Below are 20,713 nucleotides of genomic sequence, written 5' to 3' on the forward strand. Positions count from 1 at the left end.
CCATATATCCATGTGCTGACATCTGATTTTAGATACATATAGAGAGAGATATATACAGAAAACTCACCTGTGCCCATTTTTTGTTACTATTCTGCATCTGAATAGCTGCAATACAACTAAAAAGTTTTTCTGATGTAATATCTTCTGGAAGTTTTGTTAGAAACTGTGCTATATGAATAAAGTCCATCTGTAGGAGAATATCTTCATATAACCGAAGGATTCCTAATCCTGTCCTAAACAAAAATTCTTCTCCATCTCTACAGAAAACGTCCCAGACACGACAGGCCAGATCAAGTGGTAATGACTTGCTGTAGAGTGTAAAAATCCTACAATTGAGTAAAAAAAACCAAACAGTTATAACTGTAACTTACTTCAGAAAAATAAAAATACAGCTTCCTGTAAATCTCAGTTACGTTAGCTCAGAGTAGGCAGATGACAACTTATTTCATATGCTCTTATTTTTCCCATATTTCAACAATCCACAAGTCTCCAATTTTTGAAGTCAGAACTTGTACTCTGAAACCTATCTCTGCTTATGCCATAGGAAATCCTCCATTTGAATACCATCTCCTTTAGGAAGCTCTGGCTAAAGAAGTTACAAACGTCTTCATACTCAGAGTGTAATATTCAGGTAAGAACTTAAGTGAAGATAATAAATGTATAACTTTACCATTTAAGTCACACAATTTAGCTCTGTTTATCATTTGTTTCCTAAATTAAATCTAAAGCCACAAGTCATCTCAATGGAGAGCTACATCCCACTACTATACTAATGATAATGCAATAACTATATTTCTATGATACATTTTTGAATTTCTATTCACATTAAAAGTTCCAAAAATCTAAAGACATTTACTGTGAAGAGTTCAACTGCATTTTTTTTTGCAAAGCTTATTTTTAAAAGGCATTAATTACACATGGGCAGAGAGCTCAGTCTGCTGTATGTAACATATTGTAGAACTCCCCTCATAAATTTGTAGTGGTTTCTTTGATACAAAGAGTGTTCTCAGTTTCCTCATTACTGCTATTGGGAAGTGGTTCATGAACCCCAGAACACTCCTTATCACATACTAGTACTCTTCTACTCTCCCATTATAAGGGGAGCTCTGTCTCAAGGTCATATTTGAATTATATAATAATCTATAGAAATATATATAATATATATTGTATAAATATCCAAAAATATAAATAATATAGAAATACAAACATATAAATAACAATCTTCATTTCTCTCAAGTAACTGGAAGCAGAATTTTCTACTGCTTTGCACAGCAGCACTATTTCATACATACATACTTCTCTCGATCTGCCTAAGCTCTCAGGACTGCAGCACACTCCTGATTAAACTCTGCTATTGTATAGCTTGATCCTGCTGAGACTTAGTGCTTACTGATAAGCTGTATCTCATAGGTAAAGTTCAGGTGACAATTTTTTATATTATTTAATTCTACCCAATTCAATGCACTCTATCAGAATTATTATATGGGTTAGAAGTTTCTATATGAAGCTTATCCTTATACACACACATGAGCAGCTCTACCACACTTCAAGGATGCATGCATTACTGCCTTCCATTGCAGGCACATAATGTAGTTTGGTACTCTTTGGTTTAGAACATTTGTTATTTCAAATTGTTTGCTGTATTTTCAAGTTTATCCCTTCCCAAACCAGGTTTTAAATTTCATCCTCCCTCTGCTTTTAAAGTCTCTATTCCTATAGTCATACTTTCTTCAGTAGCTGATTATGCCCACCAGGTCACTTACAATCATTCATAAAACTACTACGGTGTAGTAGCCTCCTCTCCCCTGCTTACATTACACATAACTGCAGCAACAAGAAAATGAACAAACAGGACCCCACGTGTCTCATTTTTAACTGAATACATTCCAGTTAACAAAGTGTGAATTGTGCCAGAGAGACTGTGGTTGCACAAAACAGTTCATCACAGTTTCACAAGACCTAGAAAGATGAGGTACCTACCAAATGCCATTTTTTTAATGCTTGATTTCTAGTGCTAAAAAACCTTTAGCAAAAATAGAAACTGTCCCAACAGTCCTAAGGTTAGGTTTGCTATGTTCTATGAACTCACCAGTCTATCAAATATATGTCTGGAGTAAGACTGTATGATTTGAAATGAAGAAACAATTTGGGAAGATTTTCTTCAAAAAATACTTCAAAGGCTGCAAAGTATTTCAGCATCTGTGGAGATAGTAAAGCATCTCATAAGCAGTCATCAAAAGAATGCTTAGTTGTAAACTAACACAAACCCCACCAAGAACTGAGGATGTCAACATAGCACAGTGTGACTTCTTAGGATAAGTAAAATTATTAAATGTTTCTAGAGGAAAAATCAAAACAATAAAATGAGTTTTATGGATTAGTATCTGATATTCTCAATTTTGCAGAGAATCATGGTTAAAGTTCTCCATTTTTTAATAGGACAAAAGGAAGTCATCAATAAATCAACTATCCTTCAAGACAAAAAAAAAAGTTATGGTTCAAAACCAGAAAACTCTGTGCATACCATGCTGTGATCCACACGGAAAAAGGCCAGCTGGCATGGCTTGTTTAGAAGGTTAGCAAAGGCAATGAAAGCATCTGCCTCTTCCAGATTGAGAATGAGCACAGCAGCAATGAAGGACATCCCTTGTACCTTCAAGTGGGAAAAGCATCAGGCAAACATAGGTGAGTAGGTTCAGTACATCTTAGATCTTTGGAAATGGAAACATTTACAGTCTGCAATACATCAAACGCCACTGCTTAACATTTCCAGATGAACAGAAACAACACGGATAAATTTTTATGCATGCGAATCAATTTGGTTTCAGCAAGAAATAAAATATTTCTTCAGATGCTGGTTTTAGAGGCTCAGTGGAAGTTCTAGGAGGTCTCATGATCACGAGGCCTCAGGACTTGAAATGCAAGAAAGTTAAAACCACACAGGCTGAATGCAGAGCTCTTAAGAGACAAAGCTTGGCCTCAATCTCATTGTTAAGATATGGGAAAAGCAGTCATAGAGAAAAACTTCACATATGGGACAATTTAGACCCAGACATATGTTGGAATTGAGTCAAAATTCTGTTTCAGAACAGTCAATACACATCTCTCCACTTGGCAAACAGTATTTGTTCACATACATAAAATTATTTCTAAGTGGTTAGCTACAATGCAAGTTTACATTTTTCCATGATTACTCTCTCAAAAACACTTCAGCCTGCAATAAAAAGTGAACAGCATGATTCTTGTAGGTGTTAAGTGATGATTTGAATACTCATTATACTAAAAATAATTTTACCAATTTCAATGATCATTATTCCACCATCTCTAAGCATTCATGCTGCTGCTTCTCAAAAAAATAAAAAAATACACTAAGCGTTTTAACCAGCTAGGGAAAAGAATACTGATATGCATCAGAAACAATCCAGCAGCTTTCCATTTCTCTGGGATAAATAATTGTGGAAATCAGATTACGTTAAATTTACTGCCGTATTAACAATTAAAAGTGTGATGAGAAATATCCAGGCTAGCTGTATTCCCAATGAAAAAGAGAAAGCTTATCCATGAAAAATTACTCATTTGCCTTTTAAAACTCCACCCTGGGAACAAGCAGTCTCAGAACCTGCAGAGTTTATAATCACAAAGAATATGGGAGAGCCTCCAAAAATGAGGTCACAGATGACAGAATTCAGGCCTAAAAACATTTGAACATGAAAAACCAACTAGTTATTTATGCAGAGTCCCAAGCATATCTGATTTAGAAAGGAAGACACACCCTGTGTTAAATAATGCTTTGTTGCACGGATGAGACTTAAAACTTTTCAAATGTTTTTGAGCCCAGAAGCCTTAGAGCTTGTGACAGATTTTCCTAGATACCCCCAGAAACAAAGACAAAAAAAAGCCACTGTTCATTATTTAAAAGCTTCTCTACACTGACACCATTCACAGAAATGTTAGTTTTAGTTGGTTTGTTCAGTTTAATTATTTTTAAAGTGATAGTAGCATAAAGTTTAGAGAACCTATTTATTTAACACACTCTACTACATGACATCTTAAGTTTATTTGTCATGTTATAAAACTGTTACAGAAAATACTTACATATCCTACATCTGGTCTGTAACATGTATATGCTCCTAAAACACTGTGCAGGAGATCATGATAAGGACCACCCTAATAAGAGGAGAGGGGGGAGGAAGAAGAGAAAACAAAAATTTTATTTTTTTTCCAAAATAACTTCATACATACAGGAAAGTAACAAGCAGGTATATCAAGATGAAAGTGAGCCAGTGAATTATTGCCTTATTCACATCTAGAATAATACCAGTTTTTACTCTGAGCATTACCATGTATGCTTTTGAAATGTTAAAAGTAACAGACCAATAATCCTATGTACTGATTACCACTGATCGATTTCATAACTGAAAATGAGGATATTTGGTACATATCCAGGGTCAGTTTTTCATTTTGAGAGACAGTGGATATTTTAATTCTTAATGGTACAAGTTACTGTATTTCAATAATGCAATCTGTTTTATATATTTTATCTATATAAAAATCAAACCTGAAAAACTGTACTGAAATGCATCAAGACTTCTGTAGCATTGGGAATATTCCCATTTCTGCCTATATTTCATCATCATTAATAGGAACATCATGCAATATATCCAGAAGAAAACCCCTTACAGTCCATCATTAAGTGTCTCTACTTTATTCTCATTTAAAAGACAAAAACCCCTAACAACTTCTAAAAACTATACCTCATTTGGCCAGTTAGGTTTCTTCTCTTGTTTAACTATTCATAATTTTAAAGTTGCCATAACTAAAGTTACAGAAATCTCACCTTCTGGAAAATATACAGGGATGGAAATGTGCGTGATATATCCAACTTAATTAGCTCCAGACTGGCCTCACGATCAGCAACAGATGCTCCTGCATCTGCAAGCAAAACCAACACTTATTAAAACTGATAAATTCTACAAACTTCAAAACTAAAACTGCCATAGGCATAAAGACTTAGCATATAAGGAAAAAAAGTTACACCCTAAAAATTAAAGCCAAGTAATTTCTACAGTGCTATAATTCAAAAGCTAACACTGCCCACTGATATCTGGTATATTTCAACAACTCCAAAAAGTGAGGTCAACTATCAGTAATTACTACCTGTCTACTTATTCTTTTTTAAGTCTATTCGGGCCCAGACTAACCCTACATTAACTAGAATTTTAACTTTGCCCAACCCAGTCCTTAAAACCCTGTTTCCTTTCTTACATTCTGCTGAGACTTCAGTTACTGAGTCTGTTTAAGAGCACAGAGTGAGAGCACTACTCTTGATCTAAACATGATCCAGTGGAACCCGTCTTTTCAAATTTTCCATTCCTAACCAGCTCACATGGTGTGTCATTTAAAACAATAACATTAAAATATAGTATGCACACTAGAGGGGAGGAAAAAAGATTTATCATGTAATCACAAGAAGCCAACATTTCTTCACCTGCAAAGTCAAGCATATTACTTTAAGTCATGCGTTTCAGGTCCCACTGTTACTGAAGGTAACTAAAACATAGAGAAACTGCACGGACAACTCCAGAACTGACCACATAGTTGCAATCTGCAGAAGTTACATTACTTCTGAGCTCTCATTAACTCTCATTTGACTCCGATTTTTCTGTATCCTTAGGAATGGCATTCTTGAAACGGCAGGAAAGAATGCAGCATTCACTCAAGAACCTCCAGAAATTCAGCTGGCCCTTGAGTTCTCTCTGTCCAATCCTCCACATAGGGACATGATACAAATACTAGTGATAAAATGGTGAAAAAGACAGAAGGCACTTGGGGAAAAGGATCTTTCAGAGGGCTTAAATCAGACAAGAGCCATCTGGAAAGCAGATGATCAGAGAATTTGATGAATAGACTAAAAAGAATCTGCTCTGCTGAAGCCTAAAAAACAGCATTTCATTACTGTCCTCCTAAAACTATGATAGTTAGTCTTTCATACTACCAAAGATTAATATGCACAGTCAGCTTGCTTGCTTTTCAACCATAGATGAAAATTTTATTACTCCTACTCCTTATTCTGGGAACATATTAATATCTGACACAATCAAGATGGATCCTTTTCCCTGTCATCCCCATCCAGAACTACTACCTTTCCAAAATACACAAATTACCTAAACTTTCCCCCATGGACAGCCCACACCCCTACAACAAAAGAACAAACAAATCAACACCCCACAAGTCAAGGGGCACCGCAAACTTGTTTTCTAAGGATAAGCATATTTACAACTACGTACACACAGAATTTTTTATAAATTGTTTGTCTCAAGACAAGCTTCAGATGAGTCAGAGACGCAGCCTATGGGAGACCCAAATAATTCACAGTCAAAGTTGGCAGTTCTTGAGGACTGGCTATGGCAAGTGCAAACAAAAACAGTAATGGAAGGGACTATCGCATTGCAGCATTTTAAAAAGTATCTATTAACAGCACAAGGAGTAATGCTTATAACAAGGACATATCCAACCTTAAAAACATAATTGATACTACTTTTAATAGAAAGAACGCCCACATGAGACAGCAATATGCCAGTGAAAAAACTCCATTATACACAGAACAGTGCTAACCTCCCCTAACAGTGCTATCTTAATAGATTTGGGAGGAAAGGCCATCTGGGCAGCCAAAGAAACCCAAGTGGGATCTGAAATGTGTCATGTTATACCTTCTTTACCTCTCAGTTCCACAACAAAAATAGAGAATGTTTTTTTCTTTCCCAAAATCATGGATACCAACAAAAGGGATACCGACATAAGAACCATCTAAGCAGAGCTAAGCAAGAGCACATCCTGTAACTTAGTCTACCATTTCTTCTTTTTACATTTTAGCTAACATTTTCATGAGAGCTGTCCTAATATTTCAGAGGAGAACATTCATTTGAAAGTAAACTAGCACATGCAATATTTTAATGCATCTTTTACTGATACGGTAAATACTGCCAATCCCCTTGCTCACTGACTTATTATAAGAAAGCAAACATTTAAGTAGGGAATGACTCGAGCACTTCTAACAAGTATTCTTAATGGTGCAATTGCATTGTGAGACTTCCTGGTTTGCAAAATTGAATAGGAGGTCGTTGAGCACTCAGGAGAGCTCACCTTCTGTGTCATTCTCAGAACTTGTCTCACTGAAGCTTTTCCATCGTTCCTTCGCTCTCGACAAGAAGATTTCATAAAGTTCTGTGAGACAGCAAAACAAACCAATCACAAAAAGGAAGTAGTAAGAGAAGCACCCATCCAAGACAAAAGCACACTAATAAGCATTCTTGGTTTTGGTTGCTTGGTTTCATCTTAAGTTACTGGTGGCAGGGGGAAAATCTGTGAGATGGTTACTACTAATGACTGGAGTAGTGTGCACTGTATTATGCTTTCTGCCATGGTGAACATGCAAATTATGAAAGGGAAATGATGCCTTGAATAAATCAGATTTTTATTTTTGTGAATAAGCATCAAAATCATTCATTGATGAAATAAAGCAATTCCCCTTTCCACTTAAGAAAACAAAGTTAAAATTTCTCAATTTTAAACATAAAAATTATTTTTTGGAGGGGAAGCCCCACCTTAATTCTTACCAATACTGAAGTGTTTTTGTAAGCAGGTTTTGAACCTAGCTACCATAATTTATAAGGCTATGATGTCTAATTGTAAAACACAGCTGCTCCTAACCTTGCAAAATACAATTTCTTCACAAAGAAATGCACTGATTTTTTTTTTTAACTCAAGCTGACTTTTTTCTTTGAAAACAACCAACTTAATTTTGAACTAAAGTGTTATCTGTTAAGACATACCAGGAGTGATATTTAATTCGTTTCCCACAGCTAGACTCCAAACCTTCCCACGTACACTTGGGGGTAATCCCTGCCACCACAGCTCTCGAACTCTTCGGGTAGCACGCCTAAGATAGGGAAGCAGGGAAAAGAAAAAAAAGAAAAGAAAAGAAGGCACATATTGCACATCTTTTCTAAAATCATTGGGCAATTTACAAGCAAAATAACATACCATTTACCAAATCAATATCCAATGATCTCTGCTTATGCTAAAGCTCCACTAAAAAACCCCAAAACATTAAGCTCCCAGAAAGCACATTTCATGTTGCTCTGTAATGACCTCACACTCTATCACAGCAACAAAAACCGACTTCTTGACAACACAGAAAGGAAAAGGAAAAGAAGGTATGTGGGTCCTCAGTTTCCAGAGGAGAAACAAGCCACCCTTGCCTCATTTACAGAGCAGAACTTTACTTACATGCCTTCCCAGTTAGGTAGTATTTCATTGACCCAAATCACCATAGCACTAGCGATATTCTCTTCTTGCTTGAAACGCTCTCTCATTATTTTTTTCCTTTTATGTGCTTCTTTAATTTCTGTTAGGCATAACATGTTGATAATTCTGTATTAGTGTATATAAATTATTAGGTAAATAATTCAGCTATTATCCAATTATTTAGATGTCTGAAAGATGAAGGATAAGTTACAGTTGTGTGTACTATTTCTGTGGATTGTGGGTGTATTTCTTAGGACATTTTAATTTAAGCCAAGTTGTTCAAATACAGTGATTTAGACAAGCAAAATCTGACTAGAACTCCCTTTGCAGTACACAGGATGACTAAAAAGCAAGCACATCAGAGCTGTTCTTTCTGTCACGATTTTCATACCACATTCTATCTGAGCCTTACTTATTACTTGGACTAATCAGCAGTCTCTATAGATAAAAATATTATTTAAAAGTGCAATTTTACATCTATTTTAAAATTATACAAATTTTACTGAAGCATCTACCTTAAAAGGATTATGTATTTTCTTTTCTGGAAACAGGACCTAAAGACCTGAGACAAAAAGTCACAATGGTGAACAAGAGAACAATGTTCTGCCTTCTGTTAAAAAGGGATCATTTGTAGATCCCTCTTAATAAAAAAGCTAAAGGAAGGACAGAGCAGTGCCATCTTGACATCACTAAGAACCACTGCGACTAGACATTTTCTATTTACGCATGGATTAGACACAACAGCGTAAACATGCCATCCCTGGTAAACCGATACGGCTGACCAGCTTCATTAAGTTTTTACTGAAGCTTTGTGTGTGTGGCAACAGTTAATGTAATAAACCAGGGCACACATATGAAAACACTACACATGGCTGCACCTCCAAAGGTGCAGTTGTTAAAGAACACGGACCACAGATCACAACTTACAAGATGCACATCACAAGAGCAGAGTGAAATGAATTGTCAAACGCCTTGGATATTTTATTTCATCTTTCAAAGTTAAAGCTGCCTCAGATCCATAGAGGATCAATCAGTTCAGAAGCTTGTATTTCTGACAACAGCCCAAGTAAAGCACGCAGCACAGATTCTTAAAATAGCATATTCCCTCAATACTAGGCACAAGACTGCAGAAGTCCTTTCAACAACTATTCATAGACTGACACAGTACCAGATGCTACAGATCTGTTTTTTAAATTAAACATATCTAGTGGGAGTAGGAAGGTTCACACAGGTACAGCTGTTTGGAAGATAATCCAGTTTTCATCTGTCTGAAATTGATCTCAAATTTCTAAGAAACTAGATCTTTAAAGCAGTCAGCTTTATCATACTTTGGCTCTTAGTGGCAACTGCAGCAACGCAGGTTGAAAAAAGAGCCCAAGTACCCAGAAAGTTTCTAGCCAATCATACTGCACGAGTAGTTTTTCCTTAAAAAGTAAATGAAAGGGTAAACTGCATTCTGAACCTAGTTACATTCATTGTAATGGAATAAGAAAACAATTTGATAATTGAGTTCTGTTTTAAACTGCCTGCCCCCTACGTATTAGAGAATAACCCAGACATTAAACAAGTTCTTTAACGTATGTACTCACCTACAAGCCAGAATTTACTTTATTTTTGCTGCACAGTTAAAAAGAATTACAGTGATTATTAACATACCTCGTTTTTTTGCCTCTGCTACCATCTCATCATATTCTTGTCGGTGACGTAAAGCCTCCTCCACTGATTTGGCAGGAAGATTTCTGAAAACAAGTTGTTCCTGAATTCAATACACACAAGTGACACTCTGGACCATTTCAGGACAGGTTTAAATTTGGCTTTTCTCTAAGGTGAGCTCTGAGGTTGTTGTCACACTACCAGTGTTTCATTAACAGTTGTATAGAACTATCAGATGTTTACTGCTCCTGTTTTTTAGCTTCTCCTGCAGCTTCACCTAAAGTATGGTTATTAAATTTGTTTAACATCTGGAATGATGCCCAAATTAAGTAACAAAAGGGAAATACTGACAAACCATACAGTTATTTATTCCAATGCATTTCTGCACATGTGTATTTTAATTATTAAATACAACTGCATATTGATATCCAGTTGTTCATATGAAATCCATGATGGCATAGTTTCAATAAAAGGTAAAGGCTTTTATTCATTATAGCTAGCCCTTTAAAACTCCCACAGAAGAAGATAGGCTTCCCAAAGGGAAAAAGAGTAGATCACCATTTATGTCAGAGCTAAAGCTAAGGAAGATTGCTGCAGTGCTACAAGTTCACCAGCTTAAAATGTGCTTTTTGGCTGCATAGTGATCCTCTAATTGCCAAACACGATTGCCAAACACACGCTTCCTTGTGACCAAGACGACTCATTTCCAAACAAATCAGAGCACAGTGTTTGCTCTCAGCCTCTTACTCAATTTGGTCTACTTTGGTTTAAAATAAATAGAAAGCAGTTTTGTCATTTTAATATTAAAAGTTTTCCATCTCCTGTTATGCAAGCAGACAAGATCACTTATTAATATTTCCAGTGAAAGTGAGAGCAGAATATATTTTCAAGGATTGGATAGTGGCAGCACATTAGACACTTGGGATGGCACTCCAATTTGAAACAAGTGTCACTTGTAAAAACATAGTAGTTTGTGAGTTACAATAGTATGACAGTAAAGAAAAGCATTAGTAATCCATGCATTAGTAATCAATGCCTATCTTACTCTCTGCAATACAGTAAAAGAAATAATGCATTAACAGAAAAATACTCCTAGCAGTCCATAATTTCACTCAGGATATTTGTGTTTTAGCACTGAATGAGATTATATACCCCTAGAGAGAATACTGAAAGCAACACTAATATGTTCTGTTTTCCATTTCCTAATTGGAAGTGGATAGAGCAAACATTTAACAGTGCCATCACAAGCTTTTTCATGATGAAGTTTCAAAGCACTGCTCCATTTGCTTTCCTCAAGCATGTGTTCATAGTCAGCAGGTCCTTCTCTTTCCTTCAAATTGCTAGACTGCATAGCTGAAAACACTGACCAATTTATTGCAAATTTTTCCTTACTATTCTTATTTTTAACTGTTACATTTGTTACATTTGCATGTACTGTTACCTTGCCTTCAGCTGTAATTTTAAGAAGTCATGAAAACTTAATTGGAATGGGGGAAAGGAAGAGTTTCAGTAAATGCTACAATCTTGGTACCAACAACGCACTGAACTGTAGCTGCCAGATATAAAATGAGCACTCAGTGTTTGTGACAGGAAAGGACTGCTTGTGTTTCCAAGGCAATTCTACCCACTCCTGCTATTACCTACCTAACAATTTTTTTTTCCTTTTTAAAAACTCCTGTGGTAAGACAAGTCCAAGTTTGATGAAATGACAACTTCCACCATTAAGTCTTTTCAGCTGGTCCAGGAGATTAAGTTTCCAGAATGGGGGAAGGGAGGAATGGGGAGAAGGGATTGCATGCTGAGAATGCAGTGAAGAAATCAATCAGGAGAGTTCCTGAAGACTTAAGAGATGCTCACAACACTGTCACAGACAGCTGTGATATTCAGTAGATAATAGACTAGTGGTTCTATTACAGTAAGAAAAAACTCCTCACATAGACTACAAGATACTTAAAAGGTTCTTCTGGAGGTATTTGTTAGGCTGTTATCTCAGATAGAACAATGATGTAAGACTCGTGAAGTTTAGCTCATCAGAAGTACATCTAAAATTCAGTTGCACAGCAGAATCATACTTACGCTGGCCGATCCTCCAGAATCAAAGCAGTAGTTGAAAGTGGTTCAAATTCAATATTTTTACGTCTTGCTGAGGGGGCTGGAGGTTTATACATTCTTCCCGTCCGTGCTTCATATTCCTAAACAACATTATTGATAAAAATTAAATTTCAACTTTCAGTCTCACCCATAATTAGTAAGCATGATAATACTTAACACTGAAATAATTTACTATTATATATTTTAATATTATTTAATAGGAACAAGCAAGACTCTAGAAGCTGAAATTGCTGAACACAACAGTGCACCTTTCCAGGACTGCTAAGTGAAGATGAATCACAAAACAGTTTCTTGCATCAGCTTAATCTTTGATCTATTCTAGTTCAATATTACAACTGAGCATCCAAGGATCAGTTAGGAAATCTGCATAATCTTCCCAACCTAGTTAGTGCACAAGTATATTTAAGTAACATATAGAGTCAACTATAAAAAAAACCCATCACTAACAACAAAACCACTAATCAAGAACATGTGTCTGTTCCCATTTCTTCCTCTCAATTCTAGCCACCCTTAAGATCCAGTACACCTCACATTCTAAGGCCTTTAGCAAGACCTTCAAACCCAAATAATCATAACCCCCTACACTATACTCAATGACAATATAACAATATTTGTCATTACAAGTTTGTTTCACATAATTTCTTTCTCAGAGGTTAAAACATGCAATCCACTTAGAAATATTTAACAATGTTTAATACACACAGGATTCTGAGGAAGAAAGAATCCCACTCCTTTTACCACAAGAGTAATTCAACAAAACAGAAATATGATACAATCTTTAGAAAAAAGGCAAAACAGACCCAAGTGAAAACCTCAAATCTCACATACACTATTTTTTGGCCTCTAAATAAACACTTACTGCCAAGTTAACCTTTTAAGATGTGCTGAATGGTACCTGTGACAAGACTTTTAGCCTATTCCCAAACCAAGTTAACTTGTGGGTTCATACTCTCCTTACACATGAAAGCTCAATACTAGTTTCTCTACAAGTCTTCCACATGTTGGAATTCAAACATACAATACTAAGAGCTGAAAAATCATCTTTTTTGAGAACAAATTCAAGATATGTTAGTAATGTATTTTCACAGATCACACAGCTCTACTCTTAATCATAGACAAGTGAGCTCTAACTTATAAGCTTTTTTTAATCTATAGACAGCTTGCTTTTGTAAACATCTGTTGCTCTAATAACTCTGTAAGTAAATTCAGTAAATAAAAAAAATTATCAAATACTAATTAGGTCACATATCTCCCCAATCAAACAGGAGTCTTCTCTTCAAACTGTTCCCAAATGAATCTTACACCTAATTGCTTCATGTACACCTTAGTTCTCTCAGGGAGAAACAGAAAGCTTTACACAGTCAGTGTTTAATGACAGCATCGCAGAAACACAGCTGACAACTTTAAAACTATTATATAGGTTAAAAGTTCAGTACACAGTTCATAAAGTTAAATTTGAAAAGACCATTACACACACACAATGCAACCTCAGATTTCCAGAGGAGGCACCAAGTCAAAGATTAAGGTCTCAGAGCTTTCTGCTCAACAGCCTCCTCAATCTGTCCATTTCTAACAATCTCTAACAAATACATTAAATGATCTGAAAAGTATAACCTCAATGACATCACAATAATCTCATCTCAAGACTAAAATTAAAAGATAGGTCAAAATCTATAGCAGCCAACCTACTCTTTCAACTAGAGGAGAACATCTGTTGCTTTACCATCTTCAAAAAAGCTCAAATACCTTGATAACAACTATTTGCTATCATCATTTAAAGATATACTCACTCTAAAATCCCAGTTCTTTTTAAACACAATAACTTAAAAGTTACTACAATAATACAACTTAATTCTCAATATTTTAAGTTTTTGGCCAAGAACTGTGGTTATACAAATTCCCTAGAACACACTTCCTCTCCTGAAGGGTAATTCCCAAGACAGTTTCTGCTTTGAAATAATGTGATTCCAACACCATTCATCACATTCAAACAAGTATCTTGAACAACTAGGCATATAGGATTGGTAGAGTTCTGTTGTAATTCACACAAGCACAAGAAAAATCAGAAAATCAACATTCGCTGCTTGAACGAATATACATTTTCTTAGGGTAATATTATTTCATTCCACCTGAAAACATAAACATCAGCACTCTTGCCATACTGTATACCTCAGGATACTCCAGTACATTTGTAAGTTAGGAATGCATCTTGAGACAGCAACCATAGATCAGCATCCAGGCTGCAGTACAGTAACAACGCCATCCCCTCCTATTCTTGGTAGAAGCTCTAATTTACTTTCACACCCTTCTTCGTAACAGGAGCCACAAAATCATTAATTTAGTGGTCTAAGATAAGGCAACCTTTTCAACACTCCTACATGTTGAATTTACATGAAAATTAAAAAAAAAAAAAAAAAAAAAAAAAAAAAAAAAAAAAAAAAAAAAAAAAAAAAAAAAAAAAAAAAAAAAAAGAGCACTGCAAGTCATACATTACAAATAAAGCCACTCTTATCTTTTTTAATACAAGTAATACATTTGAATAATGGCAGTGCTTCTGGCTAATATATATGCTAAGAACGGGTATACTATTTCCAAAGCAACAGAGAAAGAAAAAAACCTAAAAAGTCTTCAGAGATTTTCACATAAGGCAGAGCTCATCATCCAACTGTGTTTCTGAAAGTAAGTTCATGTTAGGAACAGTTGGGCTTTGTAAGAAAAGATCACATAAAAACAGAAGGAAAACTAAGTGTTACTAGAAAGACTCAAAGCAGAGATCAAAATAGTTTCAGGTTCCTTGGCGTCATGGTGGCACATTCCCCAAATTGCAATACATTCTCAAAACACCACAAGTTCCCATTGGAAGATGCTTCTTCCTCAAGCAGCCTGTGCGCTCCGAAATTTATTTGAAGATTATATCCCAGAACCATCAGACACAGAGAACTTACGCAACTAAAATACCCATTTTTTTTCTGGATACTTGCATGACTAGATGTAAAGAATCCAATATTCTTAACTCTGCATTTGAATCAGAATCTAAAATTCTTGGTGCGGGACAAAAAGCTTGAGCTGACCTAAAATTTCACTTCAACAGAAGTGAGCTAACGCTTTTCCATAACAAGGTAAAAATACAAGTTAAAGTCAAATGTCTTTGACATGCAGGGTGTGTCCCAGAAGACAGAACAGTTGATAGTTAAGATTCAAGACTATGAAAGACCCATATATATAAAAAAAGTTATTTTGCAAGTGTCACATGTATGGTTTTCACAAGCTTAGAAAAGGTTGTTAAAAAATATTACAAGATAGCAGGTATTTATTGAAAGTTCCAGAACATTTCACAATCCCAAAGTAGAGACTAATTTCAGCTTTAATAGAAAGTAAAAATAGTTATCTCCTTATTAAGGCTGGAACTGCACCTTCTCATCCTCTAAGCCAATAATTAACCTATTAACAGGCTAAAAGCATGTTTTTCCTGCAAAACACCATGACAATATATTTAAGAGCACTTCAATATGTAGAGGGACTTGCATTTCTGGTATTTATTCCCACAGAAATACAGATACGCCTATTAACCGACAGGCAGGTAGCAGGTAACTGGAGCTGGGAAAAAAATGTCTTTTTGCCTTTGTGCTTAAGACGATAGAGATATCCCAAACAGTATCTTCAAAAAAAAAAAAAAAAACCGCAAACCAAACCCACACACAAACACCACCACAGCAAAGAACACCAAAACACCATCCTGGTGTTCTAAATAAACGAAAAATAATAAACCTGCAGAGGTCTATTGCCTACACCTTTTTGCTATCTACATGGAAAACATACAAAACAGAAGTTTCTTTCATCCTTTCTCTGAAGAACCATCTGAGACAGCCAGACCACTGAGAGTTATTTTAGGTACCTCTAAACACTAGTGGATTGCTCTGTGTGTGTAGTTGCCCATAGCTCCTTCCAACACTTAACGACCTTACAGAAAGGAAAACGAGCTGCATTGCAGCATTCCAGAAGCATTAGTTGACCTTAAGTAGGGTATGCTTGTGGGGATAAAGAATTTAACTAAGTGTGAACATGGTGATTCAGTCTTAGAAGACAAACTTTCATCTACAGTACCCAAACTATACAAGCTGTGAAGTAGTAAATATCAACCATAAAATTTAACATGAATCTTGCTCCTACAGGTTTTGATCTATGATCCAACAACAAAAGCTGAACTCCTGGAAATGAGTGATAAAAGCCTTGGATTACAAGGATTGCAGAAGTCCTCACAGTACCAATTATGCAGCTAAAATACCACAGATTCAATTATGTTTTAGGCAAGCTGGAGGAGAAAGTGATCTGATAGCCAATACTGAATTAGTTTCCCCTATCTTAAGGACTGCCTCTATTTAAAGTAGGTATCAAAGCATACTAATACTCCAGTTAAACAAAGCATGCACCCCGTGTATGACAATTTCTTCTAATGTGCTGTCTTCTCCAAAATTCTAAGGTTGATACTAAAAGAGATTTTATTCAATCAACCCTGAATTCTGTTGAGAAAATAAAATGCAGATTAACATATATTGTGCTAATGGTCTCTCCTCTACACACACGACTGGAGCAGATGGGTCTATAAACCATCCATATGATTATTTTCATGATGTTGTACAGCTAATCAGATATATCACCAGAAAAACTCTATCCCTTCTTTTGAATCTACTATTTGATTCTCTCAGGCACACGGTATGACTGGGGGATGGTCCTGTGCAGGGCTAAGAGAGGGAGTCAATGATCCTTGTGGGTCCCTTCCAACACAGCATATCCTGTGCTTCTCTGAGTCAGGGTTGATCATTCAAGAATGGAAGCATTAAAAGAATCACACAGGAGGGCATCCATGTAAGAAGAATTTCTGCTAATGCATAATCCTATGACATCATGTGTGCTGCCTCTGGGTTAAATGTTAAAATCTAAAGCTAGCAGTGGCTACAAGGTGATCATAAATGAAGAAGTGTTTATAGCAAGAGTAGATGTCACTGAAAAATTCTGAGTCAAACTAGGCATTTTCCCAGAACTATTCCAGATGCTATCAGGACAGGCAAAACAGTGCATTCTTGCCTAATTTGCAGGTGAAATAGGAAGAACCTATATTGATGGAGGAAAACACACTAATTTTTCCATAGTACAAGGGACCGACCAAACTGACACTTAAGAGTTTCTAGGTCAACCTTCCAAAGTAATGCCATACATCTTCAATTCTTTGATTACTTTATTTTTTCCTCAGTTGGATATTTAACAAGGTGCATCAAATTTCATCCTCTTGTTTACAAGAAGCCACAGGCTTTGCGCCCAACAAGGAAGAGCTGAGAGTAGCCCGACCACGTAACCATTTGCATCCAAATCAATTAGCAGTTACATCACTGCTTTGTTTCACAAAGCCACACCAACAGTTTCACAAAACTAAAGAGCCAACAGGTACTATTCCTGTTTAATAGAGTGCGTGTTTCAATAAAAAAGTTTACAAAGTAACAGACATGTGCATCAGAGCAATTTTGGAAGGATACAGTCACAGCAGATAGATGACACAACATAACAAAAGTTTCAATAGCTACACTTTCCTAGGTTTCCAATTTCATATTGGAAGTAAGTGATTAAAAGCATCTGGAGTTCTGAAGAGCCACTGCTAATGGCTTGTGCAACTCAGTGACAGAAAAAAGATTCAAATATAATAAGGTGTTCAAAAATATTAGAAATTAAGCCTTTTAACAACCTTTACCATAAAGCAACAAGGCACAGCAAACATAGAAAGTAAGTTACTATCAAGCTCTGTCATTACCTATTTCCTACTATTCAGGAACATGCAATATAAACAATAAACAATAATACTCTATGACTTTAGGTTGTTAGTGAGATTCATGTGTGAAGTTTGTTTATTTTACTAATGGTATTTAATGAGTTGATGGTTAGTGCCATAAAATATTCATGCTACTGTGAAAATGTGATGTTTTTTCTATTTTAATGAGTGCTACACAGTCCCATGCATGGCATCGAATACAACTAGAAGAGTATATATTAAATTTCATACCCCTGTGTTTAACAGACTGAGAGCAGATACTGATGCAAGACTGCCAGAACTGTCATCCTAATGAGAAAAACAGAAGCAAAGCCTTAGTGAATAAATGAAGGAAAAGACCATTACAATATAGCAACATGCAAGCCAAAATTTCAAGTCACATGTAGAGTATTTATCTTCTATGTTTGAAGAAATATAGATGTGTCTGTTCCTCCTTCTCTGGCCCTCAAAATATATAGACACACATACAAAAATTGCCCATTTGTGCAAGTTGTCAACAGACATTGTTTGGGTTATCTTCCTAGTTTAATTGATGTTTTATATTCTCAGTTATCAGCACTTTTGCCCAAAGGGAGATTTTTTGTCATGGCACTTCTCAAGCATATGACAAAAGGCGTTCCCTAAGACATCACTGTCTCCCCCTAGTACACGACTCATAAAAGTTAGACTTAAACACTAGTCTTGGAAGGTACGCTGCTAAAAAGCAGAAACAATGCATTGTCCCTCACTTCCTCCTGCCATGTTATAATCAGTATTTCTAAACTGAAAGTCCAGAAGTGGACTACACCTCAATGTTACTGGTGAGCCATTGAGAACTGAGATGCACTTGAAAGGCTTTGGGAAACAATGATCTAAATTAAACATGAGATTCTAAGCACCAATGAAACCCCTCACAGCACATTGCAGCAAGGCAATCTAGTAAAAGCATGCCAGCTAGAGGAGACCCTGTTACAACCACAGCTCTGCACACTTCCATTCACAAGTCAAAGCTGGTTTTCTAATGGAAAGAAAAGCCAAGCTTAAAAATAGGATGCAGAGGAGGTGACAAACCCAGCCATTGCTTTTAAGCACTAAATTACAGCACCTAGATGAAGGAAAACAAGGTTTGTATTGTGACTTCAGACACATCTGCAGTTACCTGTACCATGCATACCCCAGAGTAATAGAAAAGTAATTTAAAGGCTTTCTTATCCCTTGACATGCTATTTTTTCCTTTTCAGTATTGAAGTATCATACCAGCCTCAGAAGGATAAGGTTTGCATTAAAAAAAGCAAACCCCCCAACTTAAAAAAAAAAAAAAAAAAAAAAATAATCAATGTAAGACATCAGATCTATCATATGAATCTTTTTGCTAAATTCTTTATCCTTCTGGAATTTGATACAGCCGGGCAAGGTGATGATTTTCCTATGTCAGCACCTCAAGCTCAGCACCATGTCTGCTTAAGCTGCAAAAGCTCACCTCTTTAAGAGAGGAAAAAAGACCCAATACATCATGCTTTGCTAAAGAAGTCCAAAGGCCCAATGGAGGGTGAGGAATACCATCAAAGAGAGAATCCAGATGACAAAAAAATCCAAAACATCATGGCCCACCAGATCAAAGTAAAAGAAGTTTTATCATTTTTATTACCTCAATTTATATTCTTCGTTTACTCCAAACTTCCAAGAACAGAAATGAAAATATATACAATGCTTATGTTTTCTTTTTCAAGCATTAGGAAAAAGAATTTTGCTTCAATACCCTTACTAGTTGTCCTCAAGGACTTTGTTTTTAAATAACAGCAATCAGAAAAATTCACATCAGCAGAGTCAACACCTCTGCTATTTTCAATACACTGGTCCCATCCCCACTGTAAGGTACTCCCCTGAAGATGCATTTGTGCCACCAGCATAGCACTGACAGAATAAAAACTTCTTAAGTTTTCCTTGTCAAAGCATCTGGGTAAGCTCTGGCAGTAGCAGCTGAATTGTATTTTATGTCCTTCATGCAAAGCAAAAGAAAGTATTTGTCACTGAGAGGTTCTACTACTTTCTCTTCCACTTTACGGACAAGATAATCGTTGCAAAAATCTAGAACACTGGGGAATGTCTTTGGTTTACCTCTAGAATAGATATTTTACTGACTACACATGTGATTCTGGAACTATGTGATACATTTCTTGAGAATGTGAACTGCTACAGCATCTACAAAGAAAACCATCACAGCCTTGTCACTGCTGCTAGTAGGGCAAATTGTTATTCAGGTGTTACAAGTTCCTTTCAAGACCCAATACCCCATAAATAAATAAACAAATAAATAAATTTTATTGTCTGTCCTCATTTCAAAGCAATTTGTTACCAATGTACTTCAGCCCTATACCTGGTAAGCAGGTAGAAGTCTTGCCTTTCTCTTTTCTCTGGTAGTAGTGCAAGGTGAGCCAATACGACCTCTAAATAACAATCTGCTTAAGAACCGCTCCTATGAAAAGCACCGAGCACTGCACAACTTCTCACAGTCCTGAGGCTTGTTTACAAACACATCATACACATTTTTATAAGCATTAAGAGCTTCACACACTTTTAGACTTTTAGACTGCAAACCAAAACTGGAGGGAAGAGTTAATATCACAAGCTGGAAGGTTTGAGTCGTATGAAAACCCATTCAAAACGCATCTGTTCCTCTGAAGAGAAGCCTCTGAAAACCCTTGTCCCTGGGAGACCAGGGGAATTCTGCCCAATCAGTGACTGCAATTTCTCCATTAGATTTAAGACCGGAGATAACAACATTGGAAAAATATGCAAGTGAAGACACTGATTTTTTTAGCTCTTTAGTACTTCTTTTTT

The 20,713-nt window shown here is 36.1% G+C and overlaps 1 protein-coding gene across 3 annotated transcripts in view; it reads right to left on the reverse strand.

Moving 5' to 3' along the window:
- Nucleotides 1-20,713, reverse strand: part of TBC1D12 (TBC1 domain family member 12) — a 43,695-nt gene that overhangs the window by 1,855 nt on the left and 21,127 nt on the right. For 2 of the 3 annotated variants that reach the window (XM_027909499.1, XM_027909494.1), the window contains 11 exons: nt 18,125-18,181; nt 12,037-12,152; nt 9,964-10,046; nt 8,290-8,407; nt 7,833-7,939; nt 7,144-7,224; nt 4,838-4,932; nt 4,096-4,167; nt 2,525-2,653; nt 2,090-2,199; nt 68-326 (listed from right to left, as the gene is read on the reverse strand). In XM_027909499.1, coding sequence (XP_027765300.1) covers nt 68-326; nt 2,090-2,199; nt 2,525-2,653; nt 4,096-4,167; nt 4,838-4,932; nt 7,144-7,224; nt 7,833-7,939; nt 8,290-8,407; nt 9,964-10,046; nt 12,037-12,152; nt 18,125-18,181 — 1,227 coding nt within the window. The remainder of the gene's footprint in view (nt 1-67; nt 327-2,089; nt 2,200-2,524; nt 2,654-4,095; nt 4,168-4,837; nt 4,933-7,143; nt 7,225-7,832; nt 7,940-8,289; nt 8,408-9,963; nt 10,047-12,036; nt 12,153-18,124; nt 18,182-20,713) is intronic. The other variant, XM_027909507.1, reaches the window with a different exon arrangement.

Source organism: Empidonax traillii, unplaced genomic scaffold (genome assembly GCF_003031625.1).
Source record: "Empidonax traillii isolate 1590-97213 ecotype Southwest subspecies unplaced genomic scaffold, ASM303162v1 scaffold27:size3997909, whole genome shotgun sequence".
Lineage (NCBI taxonomy): Eukaryota > Metazoa > Chordata > Aves > Passeriformes > Tyrannidae > Empidonax > Empidonax traillii.